Here is a 17,714-nt window from a genome sequence, read left to right on the forward strand (position 1 = left end):
AGCAGTGACAGTGTCCTGGGCAGGCCTCAGCTGCCTGCAGACACGGCTTCCATCCCCAGCTCCCTTCCTGGGCCTGCCGGCAAACCTGGGAAAAGCAGCCAGTGCCTGTGGTGTGTTGGCAGGGAGCACGGTGCTCCGGCGTGCCCAGAGTCCTTGCCTCGGGCCAGCGGTGCCAGGCAGTGCCATGCAAAATATCCTGGGGCACCTCGTGCCCACCCAGCATCTGGCTCTGGTGCAGGGACCGAGCCGGCCCCGAGGTGCCACCGCTGATGTTCCCCTGTCCCCTGCCAGCAGCCATCCCTTCCAGTCCAGCCCCAGTGTCAGGGCCAGAGCGGGAAGTGGAGGTGCCAGTAGGCTCAAGGGGATTCTGCCATGGAGAGAGCCCCCAGCTGCTCCTCAGGACCCCCCAGCTCGGCCTCCTCCCGGCTGCCGTCCAGGGTCTCTGATCCCTCGAAGCAGCCGGAGTCGCGGGGAATGTCCCCTTTGGGCTCTGAGGGTGCTGGCAGGCCTTCGGAGGTGTCCCCATCCTCTGGCTCGCTGGCTGCTGGGAGAGGGGCCTGAGTTAGTGGTGCTGCTGGGGTGCCCAGTCAGGGGTCTCCCTGGAGCACCCCCTCCCCAGAGCCTTACTGTCGTAGTCCAGGAGGAGCTCAGCAGCCGTCAGCAGCTTGGCGCGGTGCTGCGGGTCCGTGATGTGCAGCTCGTTCAGGTGCGTCTCCCGCAGCTCCTTGAAGTCCTCCAGGGTCTGGTACCCGTTCAGCAGGAGGGTGGAGGTGTGTTCCTGCGTGGGGTCATGGGCAGGGGTGAGCAGGTTTGGGTGGCTCCCCCTGACCCCCAGTGCTGCTCCCCCCTCTGTGAGTTCATGGTGGGCACCTGCCCCCACACATTGTCCAGAAATGCCCCATGTGTCCCTTCTGTGCCCCTGGGCTGCTTGGTAGAAGGACCCCCACAGGTGGGGGATAGCAAAGGGGAAAGGTGCTGGTCCCACTGCTGGCACCCTGGTCCTGTGCTGGGTGCTGTCCCCCTGGTCCTGTGCTGGGTGCTGTCCCCCCACAGCCCCTGCCCCTCACCTGGAGGTTGATGCGCTCCAGCAGCTCGTGGAGGGTCTTGGGCTTGAGGCGCTTGTTCCGGCTGGAGCCCCGGCTCCTGCGGGCAGGGACCGTCTCCTCAGGGATCACATCCACGTAGATGAACTTGAAGGAGCCCACCTTGTTGTTGAGCAGCCCGGTCCAGGTGCCCACAGGTGGCTTCTCGATGATGTTGATGATGTCCCCTTTCTAGGGCAAGGGACATGGGATGGTGGTGGGTGAAGGCTTGGGGACAGCCAGGGGACACCCTCAGCTCAGGAGGTCCCCACCCTCCCTCCCTCCCTCCCCAGGGCTGCAGTGGCCGTGGCTCACCCGCAGCTTCAGGGAGTCCTTGTCGTAGGGGCTGGGGGTGAAGTCGGTGTGGACACGGGCCCGGCCGCAGAAGGGGCCACTGTAGGCTGGGACAGTCTCCTCCAGCTGCCGGCCGTCCCCAGCATCGCCAGGGCTGAGAATGTTGCTCCCTGCAGAGAGGAGGGGGTCAGGATGTGTCCAGCTGGGGACATCAGGCCATTGTCCCATCGGGGCTGGCCTCACCAGTGGACATCTGGCGTCCGAGGGCTGGGCGCCCGTCCTCCTCTTCCTCCAGCTCCAGGTACAGGGGCACCTTGTCATGGCTCTGCTCTTCCATGCTGCTGGCTGGGGACAGGGGGCACGGGGACCCCTCCTCCTCCACCTCTCCCTGCTGGGGATACCGGGGTCAGGCCAAGGGAGGGGGAGCTGTCCCCTGCTCACCTGTCTATGTCCCCACAGCCCCTGCTCACCTGTCCGTGTCCCCACAGCCCCTGCTCACCTTCCCCTCGGCCAGCGCTCTCACGGCCATCCTGCCCATCTTGCGGTTCATGGTGCGGGAGATCACCGCCCGCCACTTCCTGCCCAGCTTTGTCCCGCTGCTCCGCGTGGCCTCCTCGGGACTGGCACTGCTGGCATCATCCTCAGGGATCTGCCAGAGGCACGAAGAGTGAAGGCAGAGACCCCCACCCTGGGCAAGCCTCAGCAGGGTCGCACAGGGCTGTGAGATCCCAAATCCCACCAGTGCTGCACCCTGGGGCTGCTCTGAGACACACGGGCCCCTGGCAAGAACAGGAGTTTGGGGAAGCCAGCCCTGAAATGGGCTGTTCCCAGGGGAGCAGGATGTGTCAAGGCGTGCTGCTGTCCCGTGGGTGCTCGGAACTCACATTCCCCTCCAGGTTGAACTCCTCATTTGACACAGGAGAGCTGACCTTGGTCTTGCTGAAGTCCTTGAAGCTGCTGGAACGCTGTAGGGAAAGCTGGGAGCAGGAGCAGAGGTGTGAGGGGAGAGATGGAAAGGTGGGAGATGGATTTCTTCCTCCATCACCTGCCCCAGCTCCTCTCCACCCTTTGGGCTGCTTTGCCCATCCCAGGGTGATGCCAGCACTGGGAAGAGTTTTTTCCTCTCTTCCAGGAGCTGCCATGTGCCATGAACTGCCCAGAATTGGGATGTTCTTGGTGCCTGTGCAGTTGCTTGGCACAGTATTCCCAGGGCAGGGGTGCTCTGGTGTGGAGCCTGGCACTGCCATGCTGGGAGCAACCCAGGGCTGTGCCATGAGGCCACCCTGGCACAGGGGCCAGGACGTGGGAGGACACAGGTCTCTGCAGTGCTGCAGCTCCTCTCATCACAGGTGGGCAGGCAGTGAAGGGCAGGTAGCACCAGAGCAGCCAAATCTCTCCTGCTGTGCACAGGGTCAGCTCCAGGACTGAAAGTTTTCCATGTTTTCCACCCATGGATGTCACCCCATAGCCCAGAGAGCATCACCAGCTGGCTTGGTGCCACCTCCACGTCTAAGCCATCAAAGCTGGTTTTGGATCTCAGTCCTGGTGCACCTCTCTGTCCCTTCCAGTCTTCCCTGTGCCCCCTGCCTGCCTTCCCCTCCATGGCTCAGGTGCCTGTCTCACAGGGAAGGGTTTCTCCATGCAGGGAGTGTCCCTGGTGCCAGCACAGCCACATGGCCCCAGGTGTCCACTGTCCCCAGCACTGGTGTGTTTGCACACTGGGGCATGGGAAGCTCAGCTGCCACCACCAGCACTGCTGAGGCCCTCAGAGCACACACCACAGGGCTGCTCTGCCACCACCACAACCAGCAATTTCCATTCCCAAGCAGCTCTGCCAGCTCCTGTGGTGACCCTTCCCCGCCCTGCACAGCCTGGCCCTTATGCTGTCCCCTCTTTATTCTCCTCCCCATCGGCTCCACGGAGCATCCCTGGTTTTGCCGTTCCTTGCAGAGGGCTGGCTCACAGTGTGACACCCAGCTGCACACCCAGCGTGGCTTTAGGCCAGTCCAGGTGCATCTGTGCAGAGGGGATTTGGCTTTTGCCCTGCTCCCAGCCTGGTGCCCTGAATCCACCAGATCCAGGTCCACTGAACTCCCCAGTGGGGAGATAAAACAGCTCTGAGGTGGAACTGCCCTGGGGCTGGAGGAGCCGTGGAGAGCTGGCAGTGGGGTGTGAGTCAGGGGGGCCGGGCTCTCCCCGAGCAGGGCAGGAGGGGGAAGTGAGAGTGGCTGTGGCCGGGCAGGGGCAGGGGATGCCCACTGGGACTGGCCGGGCTGGATGAGCCACCCCAGTGCCAGGAGGGGGATTTCACTCAGATTTCCTGTGGGAGTTTGGCAGCAAGAGGAGCTGCCATGGCGGGAGTGTGCCTGTCACGGGCAGGACCCCAGCACCAGGCCCTGCCCCTGCTCCCCACGGTGACCTGCTGATGCTGGTGCCTCCCAGCAAAGCCTGGCAAGAGCTGAAGTGCCAAAAGTGCCAACTGGTGCAAGACCTGAGCAGGGGACCAGCATCCAGCTTTGCCCCCCCTGGTGACTTCAGACCTCATCCAGAGGGTGTTACATGGCCGGGACACTCAGGGGGCTCTTGAGAGGCTGTACACGGGCAGCTGGCGCTGCTGTGGCCCCCAGCTCGCGGCAGAGCCGCCGGAGGAAGCGGCTGATGCACGTGATGGAGCTGCAGCCCCAACCGCAGCACCTTGTCGGGCCGGGGAGCTGCAGAGCCGCCACCGCAGCCACGGCCCCCCAGGAAATGACAGCCAGCCGCCCACGCCTGGGGACCGTGGGGGTGGGGAGGGCACGGCCTCCCCCAGCACAGCCCGGGGGTCCCCCCGGCACCTGAGCTGGCACCCACATTGATCCCGGGGCTGCATCCCAGCCACACATCCCAACAACAGCATGGAAACATGGAAGAGCAGGAGCTGGGCGAGGCCAGCACCGCGCCCTGGCGAGGTCACAGTGGCTGTGGCAGCAGGGACAAGCTGATGGCAGAGCAGCTGCCCCATCCCCCGGCACCAACCCTCCCGCTCAGCATCCCCCGGCAGCCCAGGCTCGGACGGCTCTGGGTGTGCCGGGACACCTGCGGCGCCGAGAGCACCTGGACGCCGCCAGCACTCACCTTCCTGTGCGCCCCCGGCTCCTTGTCCCCGGCGTTGGAAGGCTTGCGGCGCAGCATGGCTGGGGCTGGGGCTGGGCTGGGCTGGGGCTGCACCGGCGGGGGCTGGGGCTGGGCTGGGGCTGGGCTGGGGCTGCACCCGCGGGGGCTCAGCCTCCGGCAGCACCGAGAGCGCCCCGCGGTACCGGCACCGAGCCCGAGCACAGGAAGCCGCCGGTCACATGAGAGCCCCGCTCGGGGTGGTTGGCAAAGCGCGGGCTGGGGCAGGAGGAAGGAAACCCTCCACCGAGCTGCTGCCCTGCCCGGGGCCCCTGGGCGGGGACGCTCTGAGCCCTGACACCTCCCGGCCCTCGGTGATGCTGCTCCTCGGCCGCCTGAAATTGGGCGTCGTGTGTTCCCCCGAGCCAAAGGTGACAGTCCCCAAGCCCTCTGTCCTGCCCAGCTCTGAAATTGGGCATCGTGTGTTCCCCCGTGCCAAAGGGGACAGTCCCCAAGCCAAAGGGGACAGTCCCCAAGCTAAAGGTGACAGTCCCCAAGCCCGCTGTCCTGCCCAGCTCCGCGCCTCCTCGTCCTGCTGGGACATGAGAGCCGAGCCCTGTCAGTCTTTCCTGTGCCCCCTGCCTGCCTTCCCCTCCCTGGCTCAGGTGCCTGTCTCACAGGGAAGGTTTCTCCATGCTGGGAGTGTCCCTGGTGCCAGCACAGCCACACGGCCCCAGGTGTCCCCCATCCCTGGATGCCATCACCAGTGTGATTGCACATTGGGGCACAGTAATCTCAACTGCCACCAGCAGCACTGCTGAGCCCTCAGAGCACACACCACAGGGCTGCTCTGCCACCACCACAGCCAGGGATTTCCATTCCCAAGCAGCTCTGCCAGCTCCTGTGGTGACCCTTCCCAGCCCTTCCCTTGGCCTGGGATGTCCCCTGTGTCTGCAGGTCCTCCCTGCTCGGCATCACACCCAGGTGGGATGTCCTTATGGCCACCCCACTGATGGCACTCACAGGGATATCCCTGCTTGGGCTGGCTGCCCATCTGCATCTTCTCACTCCAAATCCTCCACCTTTTGCTCCAGAATTACAATCTGCCCAAATCCATCTCCTCTCTTGTCCCCTCAGGGCTGGACGAGGCAGCACAGGGGGAGTCACAGCAGTGGGGCTGGGGGCCAGGCTCCAGCCCTGACTTGCCAGCGAGGCAACAATGCACAGCACATCAGGCACAGCAGGCACAGCAGGGCCCGCCTCGCTCGTGTTTAATCACCGACGAGCAAATAGAATAATACACCAAGAAAAAGGAAGTGAGGGCAGGGGAACACCCGGCCGCGGTGGGGCCAGGGGAGGGGGTCAGGCCCCCAGCCCACTGAGCAGCACCGGGAGCAGCGAGGTGAGGAGCAGCGTTCCCGCAGCGGCGGTGCCGGCGCCGCTCACCGGGAAGGGCCGGGTGCTCTCCTGCAGCCAGGCGAACTCCTCCTGCAGCCGCTGCCGCTGCAGCTCCGGCCCCACCCGCGCACGGATCTTCTCGTAGTAGGAGTTGAGGTAGCGGATCTGCAGCCAGGCACCACCCAGAGCTGCGGGGGCTGGGGTGGCCTGGATGCTGCCCCCCACTCCCCCCTTTGGCCTTCTCCATCCATCTGCCCCACGCCCTGAGCACTGGCCCCACCTGCAGAGCTCATTGCCCCTCTTCATCCCTGCATCCACCCTTGCTGTGTCCTCATTTACCCACTCCAGCCTCATGCCGCGCTCCTGTTTTGTTACTCCATCCACCTCCCGAGCCCCCCGTGCCGGCCTGGCACCCCTGCTCTGCCCCCCGTGCCCAGCACACCCTGTACCTGCTCTGGGGACAGCAGGCTGAGGTCGATGAGGTTGCGGTCGTAGGGCACCAGGGACAGCACCTCGAAGGTCAGAAAAGGCTCCTCCTCGCTCTGGTGCTGCCACAGAGAGGTGTCTTTGGGTATCCCCTATCCCCCTGGAGTTGCCCCCACCCCTCTCAGTGCAGTGTGCCCCCCATGTCCCCCCATCCCCAGGGCCCTACCTCGGTCTGTGCCTCCACCACGAGGGCCACGTCCTCAATGCGGATCCCGAACTCCCCGTCCCGGTAATACCCGGGCTCTGAGGGGACGTGCCTGGTGAGCCCCCAGCGCCACAGGCTCCCCCAGCCCACCCCAGCAGGGCTGGATCTGGCCCCTGAGTGGGGCTGAGAGCTGACACCCCGTCCCTGGCCGGGCTCTGTGCCTGGGGTGTCCCGCAGAGCCGGGGTGCCAGTCGGGGTGCTGGACGTACCGATGGAGGTGAACATGCCGGCCTCCAGGGGCACGTTGTTGGACTGGAAACCCACGGGCCCTGCAGGGACATGGGGTGGGTCAGAGCTCTGGGGATGCCACGTGCTGTAGGAACACCCCACCAAGGACCAAGGTGCCACCCCAGAGAGAACCACAAGGACACCCCAGCAAGGACCTCAGAGCCACCAAGGCAAGGCTATGGGGCCACCAGGGCAAGCACTGCTGCAAGGACAAGGATCACCCCATTAAGGACATTGGGACCACCTCAGCAAGGGTCATGGGCCCACCCTGGCAAAGACCACAAGATGCTGCAAGTAGGGTTTCCCCTGCCCCTTATAGAGGCTCTGCTGGGTGAGGAGAAGCCTCCAGTGAGCTCCTGTCCTCATCCCTGTCCCCGTAGCTCAACCCACATGCCCAGCACCAGTGCTGGGGGCACCTACACTCGTGGACTGAGAGGAAGTTGCCAATGCCATGGCCGGTCCCGTGGCCATAGTTGAGTCCAACCTCCCAGAGTGCCCGGCGGGCGAAGGACTCCACCGTTCTCCCTGGGGAATGAAGAGATGGGATGGGGCCAAGGAGCCTATGAGGGCCCCCTTTTCCCTCCTGCTCCTTGTGCCAGGGGCTCTGTGCAGGGTGGGGTTTGGCACCCACCTGCTGTGCTGGATGGGAAGACCAGGCGGGAGAGGTCGATGTTGCCCATCAGCACTCGGGTGTAGGCTTCCTGTGGGGCATGGAGGGGTGAGTGTGGTGGTCCCCAGACACCCAGCCCTGCACACCCAGCCCTGGCTGGAAATGTGGTGCTGAGTGCCATAGGGAGTGCTGGGCAGTGCAGGGGGCAGCTGGGCATCTCAGGGATGTCCTGGGCAGTGCAGGGGGATGTTGGTTGACATGGGAAGGGCTGGTACCTTCTGCAGCGGGGTGGGCTCACCCCAGTGCACTGTGCGAGTGATGTCTGTTGTCCCGTCCCTGCAAAGAGGGGTCATGAATGGAGCTTTGGGGGCCCCTGGATGTGGGGCTGTGGTGGGTGGGGGGTCTCTGTTAAAGGCCACTCACAGATATTGCCCCCCGGTGTCAAAGAGGTACATCTCTCTTGCAGACAGTGTCCGGCTGCTCCCGTTGGAGGGGCTGTGAGGGGAGGAGGGGTCAGAGCCCTGTCCTGGTTGCCCAGTGCCCACCATCCCCTGCCCACTGCCCCCTGCTGCCCCAGCTGTACCTGTAGTGAGCCAGGGCTGCGTTGAGCCCGCTGGCCGAGATGGACTGGAAGCTGGGCCCACGGCTGTGCTCCTGGGCCCTGCAAGGCAGCAGGGAGGAAAGGAGGTGTTGGGGGTCCCCAGCTGCCCTTCACCGGGCAGGGCAGGGCAGGCACTGACCAGCGAAGTGCATCGATGTGTTGAGCCCCTGAAAACTCATCCACCTGCCCCTGTGGGACTGTCTTCTCCAGCCACAGCAGGTACTGGACAACAGCCACGGCATCCCGGACCTGGGGGAGCCCGGTGGCAGCGGGGAGGGGACATCAGGAGGGGACACCTCCTTCCTCTGCTCTCCCCCCATTCTGCAGGGGACTGTGGGGAGGGGGACACTCCTTACGTGGGCAGCTCGCAGCATCTCCTGCTCACGGGCATTTTTCACAGCCTTGGTGATCATGACAGGTGAGTATTTCTCCTCCAGCAGCTTCTCCTGTGAGGGCAGGCGGGAGGTGACACAGCTCCCTACCCCCTCAGGCCCAGGGCCATCCCTGGCCCTGCCTGCAGGACCCCCATGCCCCAGACCTGTGCCCACCTGGGGGATGATGCTGTAGAGGCCGTAGGTGGTGTACTCCGTGCCCAGCCACACGGTGACGTTGCCCTGGGCGTAACGGCGCAGGTGGGCGCTCACCTGCCCGTATTCCTGCAGCTCCACACACAGTGGACCAGGGCAGCCCGAGGTCAGGGACTCCCGTGCTGCCCCCGAGAGCCGGGACTGCTCCACAAACAGGCTGGGGAGGAGCAGGGGGGAGCAGACACAGATGGGGTGGTGGTCACCTTCTGCCTTTGGTTCCCCCAAACCTGGTCACGCCAGCAGAGAGGAGGGACCCGGGGGGCTCACAGGGAGTGATGGGCTGGGGATGGAGGAGCTCAGCCTGTGAGGGAAGGGAGAATGCCCTGCCCTGGAGTGGGCTGGGAGTGGTGGGATGGATTGGGACAGATGTGTGGCTCAGGACAGTCAGTGGGGCTGAGCAGGGCAGGATGTGGTGGCTCTGGGGATAAGGGGGAACAGGGCTGAGAGGAGGGTCCTGTGGGGGCTGGATCAGGAAAGGAAGAGTGGAAGGAGGTGGGTGGTGAGCCCCCTCCATGCCCCGTGCCCACAGGGATGTGTGGCCCACCTTATGGTCGTGTTGGTCAGGAGGGTGTAGGAGTAGAAGACGGGGTTGTAGGGGATGTCATCTCCACGGAGGTTGAAGAGCCCTGCCAGGAATGAGCACCTGAGACTCTACTGCCCTCCCAGCCCCAGGGTTTGAGCCCACGGCCCCTGCCATGACCCCACCACAGCACCGTGGGTACTCACAGGCTGTCTCCTCCAGCCCTGACAGCAGCACAGCCGTGGGGTGCTGCAAGTGCTGCTCCATCTGCTGTCGGATCCCAGCCACCTTCTCCTGCCAGCTGCTCCCTGCGTGTCGGGCGAGTGGTCACAGGGCCCACTGCTGGCCCAGGCTGGGGGGGCTGGGGGTGCTGAGTGCCCACCCAGCAGCTGCGGGAGGTTGGGTTCAGACCTGTGAACTCTGCTGGGAGGCTGTAGATCTCACTGGAGGAGGGAGGGGGTCTCTGGTCCCCCCATGCCTGGTCCACAAGGTTGGTCTCCAGGGGGAGCAGGGTCCGGCCCGAGCCCTGCAGAGCCCGGCTGTAGCTGTTCCAGGTGTCTGGGGGGAGAGCAGCCCACAGGTTTTGGCTCCCGGTAAATCTGAACCCACAGGCTGCTCTCCCATGGGCAGGGTGACCCCCAGAGCCAGCCAGTCCTACCGATGGAGAAGAGGAAGGGGTCCAGACTGACGTTCCCCTCTGATGGAACGGCCTTTATGATCCACATCGCGATGGACTCGATGGAGGCTGCAGGACAGAGCTGGTTTGCTCTGTGTCCCAGCCCACGCTGAGCCCAGAGGGGGCCGTGGCAGGGGCTGGGGAAGGGGGTCTCGGGAGCCCCCCATGCTGCCCCCACTGACTTGTCCTCTGCAGCTCCCAGCTGCAGTCCAGCTCTCGCTCTGCCTGGGTCCAGTAGCGGCTGTCAGTCCACAGGGCAGCCTTGTCCTGGGTCACCACGGCGGTGCCTGGGCCAGGGGGAGAGCTCAGGGATCACCTTTTTCTCCCTCTCTGCAGCCAGCAGGGACTCCCAGGGCTCAGGGAGTGGGGCCATGCCATGCAATCCCCAGCAATGAGGACCAGCAGGCGGGTGTCAGCCCCCCAGACTGAGGCTTTGGGGATGGCCTCACCTGCAGAGCCGGTGAAACCAGTGATCCAGCCCAGGCGGGCGTCCCGCTGGGAGATGTACTCGCTCTGGAGCCGGGATGGAGCCGTCAGGGGTGGCCGTGGGCAGGGAGAGGGTCCCCGGGGGTGCAGGGGACTTCTGCCTTACCATGTGGGCGTCCGTGGAGGGCACGATGTAGGCCTGGACGCCCCGTGCCCGCAGGATGTCCCGCAGCCCCGCCAGACGCGCCGATGTGTTGGTGGCCGTCGGGGGCAGGTACTGGTGGCACAGGAAGAGGTGCTGGGATCAGGGGGGACCCTGCACAGGGGGGGTCAGGAACAGGGAGGGGGAGCGAGGCAGGGCTCACCGGTGGGTTGGTGGAACAATCCCGAATGTCATTCCTGGTGGGAAGAGCCCTCCCCGCAGCACAGCCTGTGGGCACGGCGACATCCAGCAGCCTCAGCCTGCAGCCTGGGGCCTGTTGGCCCTTTGCTCCAGTCTGGTGCTGCCCCAGGCAGCTGTGACCCTCATCCCCAGCCCCAAACATCAGCCAGCCCAGCTCTGGGGGCCTGTTGGCCCTTTGCTCCAGTCTGGTGCTGCCCCAGGCAGCTGTGACCCCTCATCCCCAGCCCCAGACATCACCCACCCCAGGTCTGGGCCTTTCTGCCAGACCCAGTGCTTTCAGCCCCAGAACAGCAGATGAAAACCAGCGTCATTCTCTGGTTCGAGAGGAGGGAAATCTCCCGGTGCCTGTGGGACCATCACGGGGAGCAGCTGGTGCCCAGCACGGAGCATGGGGGGGCTGGCAGGAGCATCTCAGCACTGGGGCCACGGGAGGAACCGGCTGACGGTGGGGCCACCAGACCTGACCTCTCCCCAGGGCTGCTTGGCTCGGGGTCCCACCACCCCTCTGGGCTCTCCATCACCAGCTCCTCCCTTTGGGCCAAGGACACACAGCCTGGCCCCTACCCCACCCCAGAGCTGTGGCTGGGACATCCCGGGCTCTCCGTATGGGGGTCCCAGCTGTGCTGTCCCCCCCAGCGCCCCGCCCAGCCTGTGGTACCGTGCAGCAGGAGCGCCCAGGCTGCCATCCAGAGCGGGGGGCGCATGGCTGCCCTGGCCGGGAGTGACCGAGGGGACACCGTGTGTGACAGGCCCCTCCTCTGTGCCTTTGCCCCAGGGGCAGAGCCATGAGCAGTGGGAGGGACGACGCACCGACAGATGCAGGGCGTGGGGAGCAGGGGTTGTTGGCCCTTGGAAAAGTGAATTCTGCTGCTAAATAATGCCAAACAGCAAAATCGGCACAAAGTCCAAAGATCCTGCAGGAGCAGAGCTGGAAGCAAGCCAGCTGAGCCTGGCACTACCTGATGGCCGGGGAGAGGTCAGGGGAAGGCTTTGCTCACTGGGGAACCCCTGGGGTTTAGTTGTTTGATGAGGGATCTGTGGCATGAGGGCCAGATGCCCCCCAAGCCAACCAGACCCCAGAGCCATCCCTCCTCCTCCACAGGACACGGAGCCTTGCAGTGGCACCAGCCCCTGCCCAGTGCCTGGGGACAGCACAGGGACCTGTGCTCCATGGGAGGATCCTGCTGGGATGCACCTTTGTCCTGCCAGGCCCATCAGCTCCACACCTCCCTGTGCATCTGCCTTGCTAAAACCTCATTATCTCCATCACAAGGAGCCTTGACCCCGAGGCTGTCGCTGTGATTGCTCGGGTGTTTCCTCCAGCGCCTTTAATGGCTCTGAGTGTGGAGAGAAAGGCTGGGAGAGGGGCAGACCTGCTGCCACAGGCTTTGGGGGTGTCCAGCCCTGGCAAGGACACAGATGTCCGAGGACAAATGCACGTCCCCACCCGGGACAGGGTATGGAGTTGTGGATTGGTTTGGTCTGGAAGGGACATCAGAGATCCTCTAGTTTTGACCCCCTGCCATGGGCAGGGACACCTTCCACTATCTCAGGTGGCTCCTGGCCCCTTCCAGCCTGGCCTTGGACACTCCCAGGGATGAGGCAGCCACAGCTGCTCTGGGCACCCTGTGCCAGGGCCTCACAGGAAAGACTTTCCTTTCTGCATGTAATCCACACCAACCCTCTTTAACTTAAAATCCCCCTGCCCTGATCCGTTGCAATGGGCCCTGCTAAAAAGTTTGTCCCCACAGGCTCACGTTCCCACCCTCAGGCTTCCCAGGGCACTCCCTGCAGGATTGTTGTTCATCATGGCCCATGGAGATGTTTGGGATGTGACCCCCTTTTCCTGGGCCTGGGGTCCCTGCCCCCCTCAGGCTCAGCCTCAAGGCTGGACACAGCAGGATCTGTGTGGGGACCACGAATCCTCTGAGCCTTTTCCTAGTGGCACCTCAAGGCCTGTTGTGCAGAGAGGTGTTTATCTGCCTTACCCTTGGGTGACTGTCTGGCCGTGTCACCTCTGACTGTCCAGCTGTGGCTGGGTGTGTCACTGTTTTGACTGTCCAGCTGTGTCCCCTCAGGGACTGTCCAGCTGTGTCCCCAGACTGCCCAGTGTGTCCCCAGACTGCCCAGCTGTGTCCCCAGACTGTCCAGTGTGTCTCCAGGCTGTCCAGTGTGTCCCCAGACTGTCCAGCTGTGTCCCCAGACTGCCCAGCTGTGTCCCCAGACTGTCCAGTGTGTCCCCAGGCTGTCCAGTGTGTCCCCAGACTGCCCAGTGTGTCCCCAGGCTGTCCGGTGTGTCCCCAGACTGCCCAGTGTGTCCCCAGGCTGTCCGGTGTGTCCCCAGACTGCCCAGTGTGTCCCCAGGCTGTCCGGTGTGTCCCCAGGCTGTCCAGTGTGTCCCCAGACTGTCCAGTGTGTCTCCAGGCTGTCCAGCTGTGTCCCCAGGCTGTCCAGTGTGTCCCCAGGCTGTCCGGTGTGTCCCCAGGCTGTCCAGTGTGTCTCCAGGCTGTCCAGCTGTGTCCCCAGGCTGTCCAGTGTGTCTCCAGGCTGTCCAGCTGTGTCCCCAGGCTGTCCAGTGTGTCCCCAGGCTGCCCAGCTGTGTCCCCAGACTGTCCAGTGTGTCTCCAGGCTGTCCAGCTGTGTCCCCAGGCTGTCCAGTGTGTCTCCAGGCTGTCCAGCTGTGTCCCCAGGCTGTCCGGTGTGTCCCCAGACTGTCCGGTGTGTCCCCAGGCTGTCCGGTGTGTCCCCAGGCTGTCCAGTGTGTCCATACCTCCCTGCCCTGCAGTGTCACCTCTCCACCCGCAGTGTCACCTCTCTGGCTGTCCCGCTGTGGCACCAGGACCCCGCTCACCACGAGGTGGCACCAGGACCGCACCGTGGCGCCGCACAGACCCTGTCCCGTGTCCCCCTGTCCCGTGTCCTGTCTCTGACCACCCTCCAGCTGCGGCAGCACAGCCGGGCTGTCCCGTCACCATCGGCTCCCTCCGGCTGAGCCCGGGAACGCTCATGGCACAAATGGTCTCAGGATGTGTCTGACATCACCCGCTGGGCCTTTCTCTGTGAGAGGAACCCAGGAAGGGGCAGGAGGGGGGTCCCCACCAGGGACAGGAGGGGGGTCCCCATCAGGGCAGGACAGGGGCAGGAGGGAGAGGGACACCAAATCTGATTGTCACGGCAGGTTCCCAAGGATGGGATGCGGTGCTGTAGGGACGGTCAGGCAGCACTTTGCTGCCCTCCTGTTCATTAGGGACGTGTGTTAACAGTGCTTTGTCCTCCCCACCTGGCTCCTGGCAGGGCTGGGGGCTGCACCCCAGTCCCAGGGAGTCGACACCCCCTTTATTCCCACCCTTTGAGCTCTTTGAGCTGGGTGTGTCACCACAGCCAGTGCCATCCGTGGTGCCACCAGCTCAATGGCATCCACTGCCTCCTCCAGGCCGGGGGGGTGACACGGGCCATCCCTGGGGACTCCAGGGCCACGTGTCACTCCGGCCCAGCGTCAACAGGACGAAGCTCCTCGGCCGCCGTGCGTCCGGTGGGGCCCGTTCCTCCCGCGGGAGGTTTCCTCGAAGACGAGCCGGAGGAAGGCTTTGGGGGGACATCCTCCCTTTGTGGGCTATTGTTGGCCTTCCGTCACCTGCAGGGCCGCGGGTGACTCAGGCCGGGGTGACGCGCCCGGCAAACAGGACGTGGGGAGGGTGTGCGGGCGCAGGAATGCGGAAGGCGGCGCTGGATGATGCCAGGAGGAGCCCTGGGGTGTCCTGGCAGGGCAGGGTGTGCCAGGGATGCTGCCCAGGAGTGGGTTGGGGCATCCTCCTGCACCACAGAGCTCGGACGGTCTGTGGGTGTGAGGCTGCAGCTCCTGGTCCCCCTGAGGAAACATCCCCAGTTTGGGGTGGGCAGTACTGGTGGGGGATGCTGACCCCACATGGCACCAGAAATGGGGGCTGCAGGAGAGCCTGGCTGGGGCGAGGGGCCACAGCCAACAGGGTTGGAACGGGTTCAGGGTCTGTGCCCCTCCCATGGTACTGCAGACACCTGTGGGGCTGTGACACAGTACCAACATAGTGGGTACAGCCCCTCCTCATATCCCCCATAGGTACTGCCCCTCCTCGTATCCCCCCATGGGTACAGCCCCTCCTCATATCCCCCCATGGGTACAGCCCCTCCTCATATCCCCCCATGGGTACTGCCCCTCCTCATATCCCCCCATGGGTACTGCCCCTCCTCATATCCCCCCACCCTCCTCTGTCCCCTCCTAGAGCCCCCTCACAACCCAGTACAGCCACCACTCCCTCCCAGAGCACCCCCCGTACACCTCGACCCCCTGCAGGCCCTCCTGGAGCCCCCTCCCCATGTACCCACAATCCCATGTAACTCCTGCAGCCTCCCCTGTGCCCCTCTCTGCTCCCACACCTTGTCGGGGCCATCCCCCCACTCTGCTGCCAGGGGCTCCCTCAGGGTGCAGTTGTTCTTGTCACCCACCTTTTTGAGGGTTGATGTCACCCACCTTTGTGGGGCTCACCCTGCTCAGGTGCCTCCAAAGCTGCTCCATCCCTCCCTCCTCAGCTGATCAGGGAGGGAAAATACAAGGAAAAGGTTGAGATAAGGACCAGGGCGTCACCAGGTGCAGGCATGGGTAAAACAGACTCAGTTTGGGGAAATTAATTGAATTTCATAAAACCATGGAATAATGGTTTCAGTCAGAAGGGACCTTAAAGCTCATCTTGTTCAAGCTCCTGCCAAGGGCAGGGACACCTCCCACTGTCCCAGGTTGTGTCAGGCCCTGTCCAGCCTGGCCTTGGGCACTGCCAGGGATCCAGGGGCAGCCACAGCTGCTCTGGGCACCCTGTGCCAGGGCCCCATCCCCTCACAGCCAAGAATTTCTTCCTAATATCTGATCTAAACCTCCCCTTTTATGTGTTTATTGCAAATCAAATCAGAGAGAGGTAATGAGAAAAACCCCCAAACCTTAACTTGAGCTTTCCCCACCTCTCCCTTCTTCCTGGGCTCAAAGTAATTCCTGATTTCTGTCCCTTCTGCCCTCTGCAATCACACACCGACCCCTCTGCAGACACTGGGGGGGCTGGAGGGGCCAGGACAGCCCCCTGGGCAAAGGGGGGCACTGGGGGGGGCTGTGTGAGCCCGGTGAAGTGGAGGGTCCCAGAGTCTGAGGATCAGGCTGGGAGGGGGTCCCAGGACTGGGGTGGGAGGGGATGTGCCGGATCCAGGCTGTGCAGGGGTCCCAGGCCAAACTGGCACCAGTTTTAGGGTCTGGGGCCGTTCTGGGGGTCCCAGCACCATCCGGGATGGGGGTCCCGGACAGGCTGGGGGGTCTCCGGGCACTGGGGACACACCGAGGGGGCCGAGGGTGGGGAATCCCCCGGAGGGGATCGCGCAGCAAACCGGGACCGGGGGAAACCCGCCGGGGTGTCCGGGGCGGGGCGGGGGGCGGGGGGCGGACACCGCTCCCCCATCCCGGGGCCAGATGACGGGAGGCGGCGGGGCCGGGCCGGGGCTCTCACCGCCTACAAATGCGGCTCCCCCGGCGGCCGCCCCGCCGCCCCCGCCGCCCCCCGCCATGGCCGCCCCGCGCCGGCTCCTGGCCCCGCTGCTGCTGCTGCTGCTGCTGCTCGGGCTCGTCCTGGCCGCCCCCGGTGAGGGCGGGACTCCCGCGGGACCCCGGGCCGGCAGCGGGGGATGGAGGGAGGGATGAGGGAAGGGGGGACCGGGGTGGCCGCGGATTGGGGGGCGCGGGGGGACCGGGGGATCCCCGGGGGGACTGGGGGGTCCGCTGGCGCTGGGCTGGGAGAGGACAAAGCGCTTTCTTTGGAGCCAAACCCCCCGCCCCGGTCCTGTGCGGAGGCGGGAAGGTTCAAAGCCGCGCTGACAGCCCCGGGCACCGCCGGGTCCCGCTGCCGGAGCCACGCGGGCACAGCCCCGGCCCCGGCTGCCAACCCGCCCCGGGGGTGTGGGCTCGGGGCTGGGACCGGAGCATCCCCCCCCAGGGACCACCCGGGGGAGCAGGGCCGGAGCATCCCCCCAGGGGAGCAGGACCAAAAGCACCTCCCAGGCACCCAGGGGAGGGAACAGGACTAGAGCATCTCCCCAGGCACCCAGGGGAGCAGGACCAAAACATCCCCCAGATACCCAAGGGAACAGGACCAGAGCATCCCCCCAGACACCACCCAGGGGAACAGGACCAAAAGCATCCCCCCCAGAGTCTCCAGGGCCCCCGGGGGAACAGGACCACTGCTGGGAGCACCGGGCATGACGGGGGTGCGGGGACCAGCACCAGGGTGAAGGGCTGAGGGTCCCGGTGGGGCAGAGAAGGGGGGGGGCTGCGGGGAGGGCTGGGCAGCCCCATGCCCTGGGTGGGGCTGGTGGCCGCGCTGGGCACAGGTGGCCGTGGCTGGCACAGGTGGCCGCGGCTGGCACAGGTGGCAGAGCCGCACGGGCACGGGAAGCGCTCGGCAGTGGTGGCTCCTGTCGGGGACAATCAGGAGCCCCACTGTCCCTGTTCCGCGTGGGGGGACAGGACACATCTCTAACTCTCCCGATCTCCCCAGGGCCGCTGGGGAAGGCTCCGGACGGGAAGGATGCCCAGGGGGGGCTCACCCGGAGGCTGGTGCGGCCGCGGGGGGCGCGCCGTGGGACCGGCCCCAGGCCGGGGGGCTGGAGGAGGGCCCGGCGGCCCCGGCCCCGGCTCTCCCACAAGGGCCCCATGCCCTTCTGAGCCAGGTGAGATGCGGCGGGGCGCGGGGGATGCGGGGAATGTGTGCTGGTGCCATCAGGGAACTCACGAGCCCTCGGGCTCGCTCTCGTTGCAGGGCTCCCACCCGCCTTCAGGGACGCGGCTTCCACCGCTGGCGTGTTCTCACCCGCTCCGCTCATCCTCTGGCCCTGGGCCCGGGGTCCTCCCCGTGAGCGCTCAGCCAGCCTCCTCTGCTCCCAGCGCCGTGTGTGCCCCTCCTCGGGGCTCACAGCACGGGGGGTGCCCGCACAGGGGCCGGGGTCGCCCTGCCCTGCTGGGACCGCGGGCTCAGCGCAAAGCACTTTGTCGGGCAGAGCAGCTGCTCCTCGGGGCTCTGTGAGCTGCCTCTGCTCCTGC

At 65.3% G+C, this 17,714-nt stretch overlaps 1 protein-coding gene across 3 annotated transcripts; it reads right to left on the bottom strand.

The window, feature by feature from the left end:
- Positions 1–38: 38 nt before the first annotated feature.
- XPNPEP2 (X-prolyl aminopeptidase 2) lies at positions 39–11,364 on the bottom strand. Of its 3 annotated transcripts, none has more exons than XM_083876422.1 (27): positions 11,265–11,364; positions 10,569–10,633; positions 10,370–10,480; positions 10,227–10,290; positions 9,960–10,064; positions 9,760–9,846; positions 9,513–9,659; positions 9,308–9,409; positions 9,126–9,207; positions 8,543–8,738; positions 8,351–8,440; positions 8,134–8,243; positions 7,977–8,054; positions 7,817–7,888; positions 7,669–7,729; positions 7,415–7,484; positions 7,204–7,308; positions 6,765–6,824; positions 6,517–6,593; positions 6,314–6,412; positions 2,261–2,353; positions 1,876–2,025; positions 1,620–1,764; positions 1,398–1,546; positions 1,068–1,274; positions 628–778; positions 39–544 (listed from the first exon to the last, which is right to left on the bottom strand). In XM_083876422.1, the coding sequence occupies exons 1-27, from the start codon at positions 11,308–11,310 to the stop codon at positions 357–359; spliced, it is 2,910 nt and encodes a 969-aa protein (XP_083732548.1). In that variant the 5' UTR covers positions 11,311–11,364; the 3' UTR covers positions 39–356. The 3 variants fall into 3 exon arrangements, with proteins under 3 accessions (XP_083732548.1, XP_083732547.1, XP_083732546.1); XM_083876421.1 differs by having other exon boundaries at positions 39–541; positions 1,620–1,767; XM_083876420.1 differs by having other exon boundaries at positions 1,620–1,767.
- Positions 11,365–17,714: the final 6,350 nt, after the last annotated feature.

This window comes from Zosterops lateralis, assembly GCF_965231275.1.
Source record: "Zosterops lateralis genome assembly, chromosome: 21".
Classification (NCBI taxonomy): domain Eukaryota; kingdom Metazoa; phylum Chordata; class Aves; order Passeriformes; family Zosteropidae; genus Zosterops; species Zosterops lateralis.

Bases quoted from the DNA above. Each gene is read 5' to 3' on its own strand.
- XPNPEP2 (XM_083876420.1), bottom strand. From the start codon at position 11,310: ATGCGCCCCCCGCTCTGGATGGCAGCCTGGGCGCTCCTGCTGCACG. The intron at 10,634-11,264 runs GTACCACAGGCT...CCGTGCCCACAG, and splicing joins CTGGGCGCTCCTGCTGCACG to GCTGTGCTGCGGGGAGGGCT. The intron at 9,410-9,512 runs GTCTGAACCCAA...CCCGACACGCAG, and splicing joins CCTCCCAGCAGAGTTCACAG to GGAGCAGCTGGCAGGAGAAG.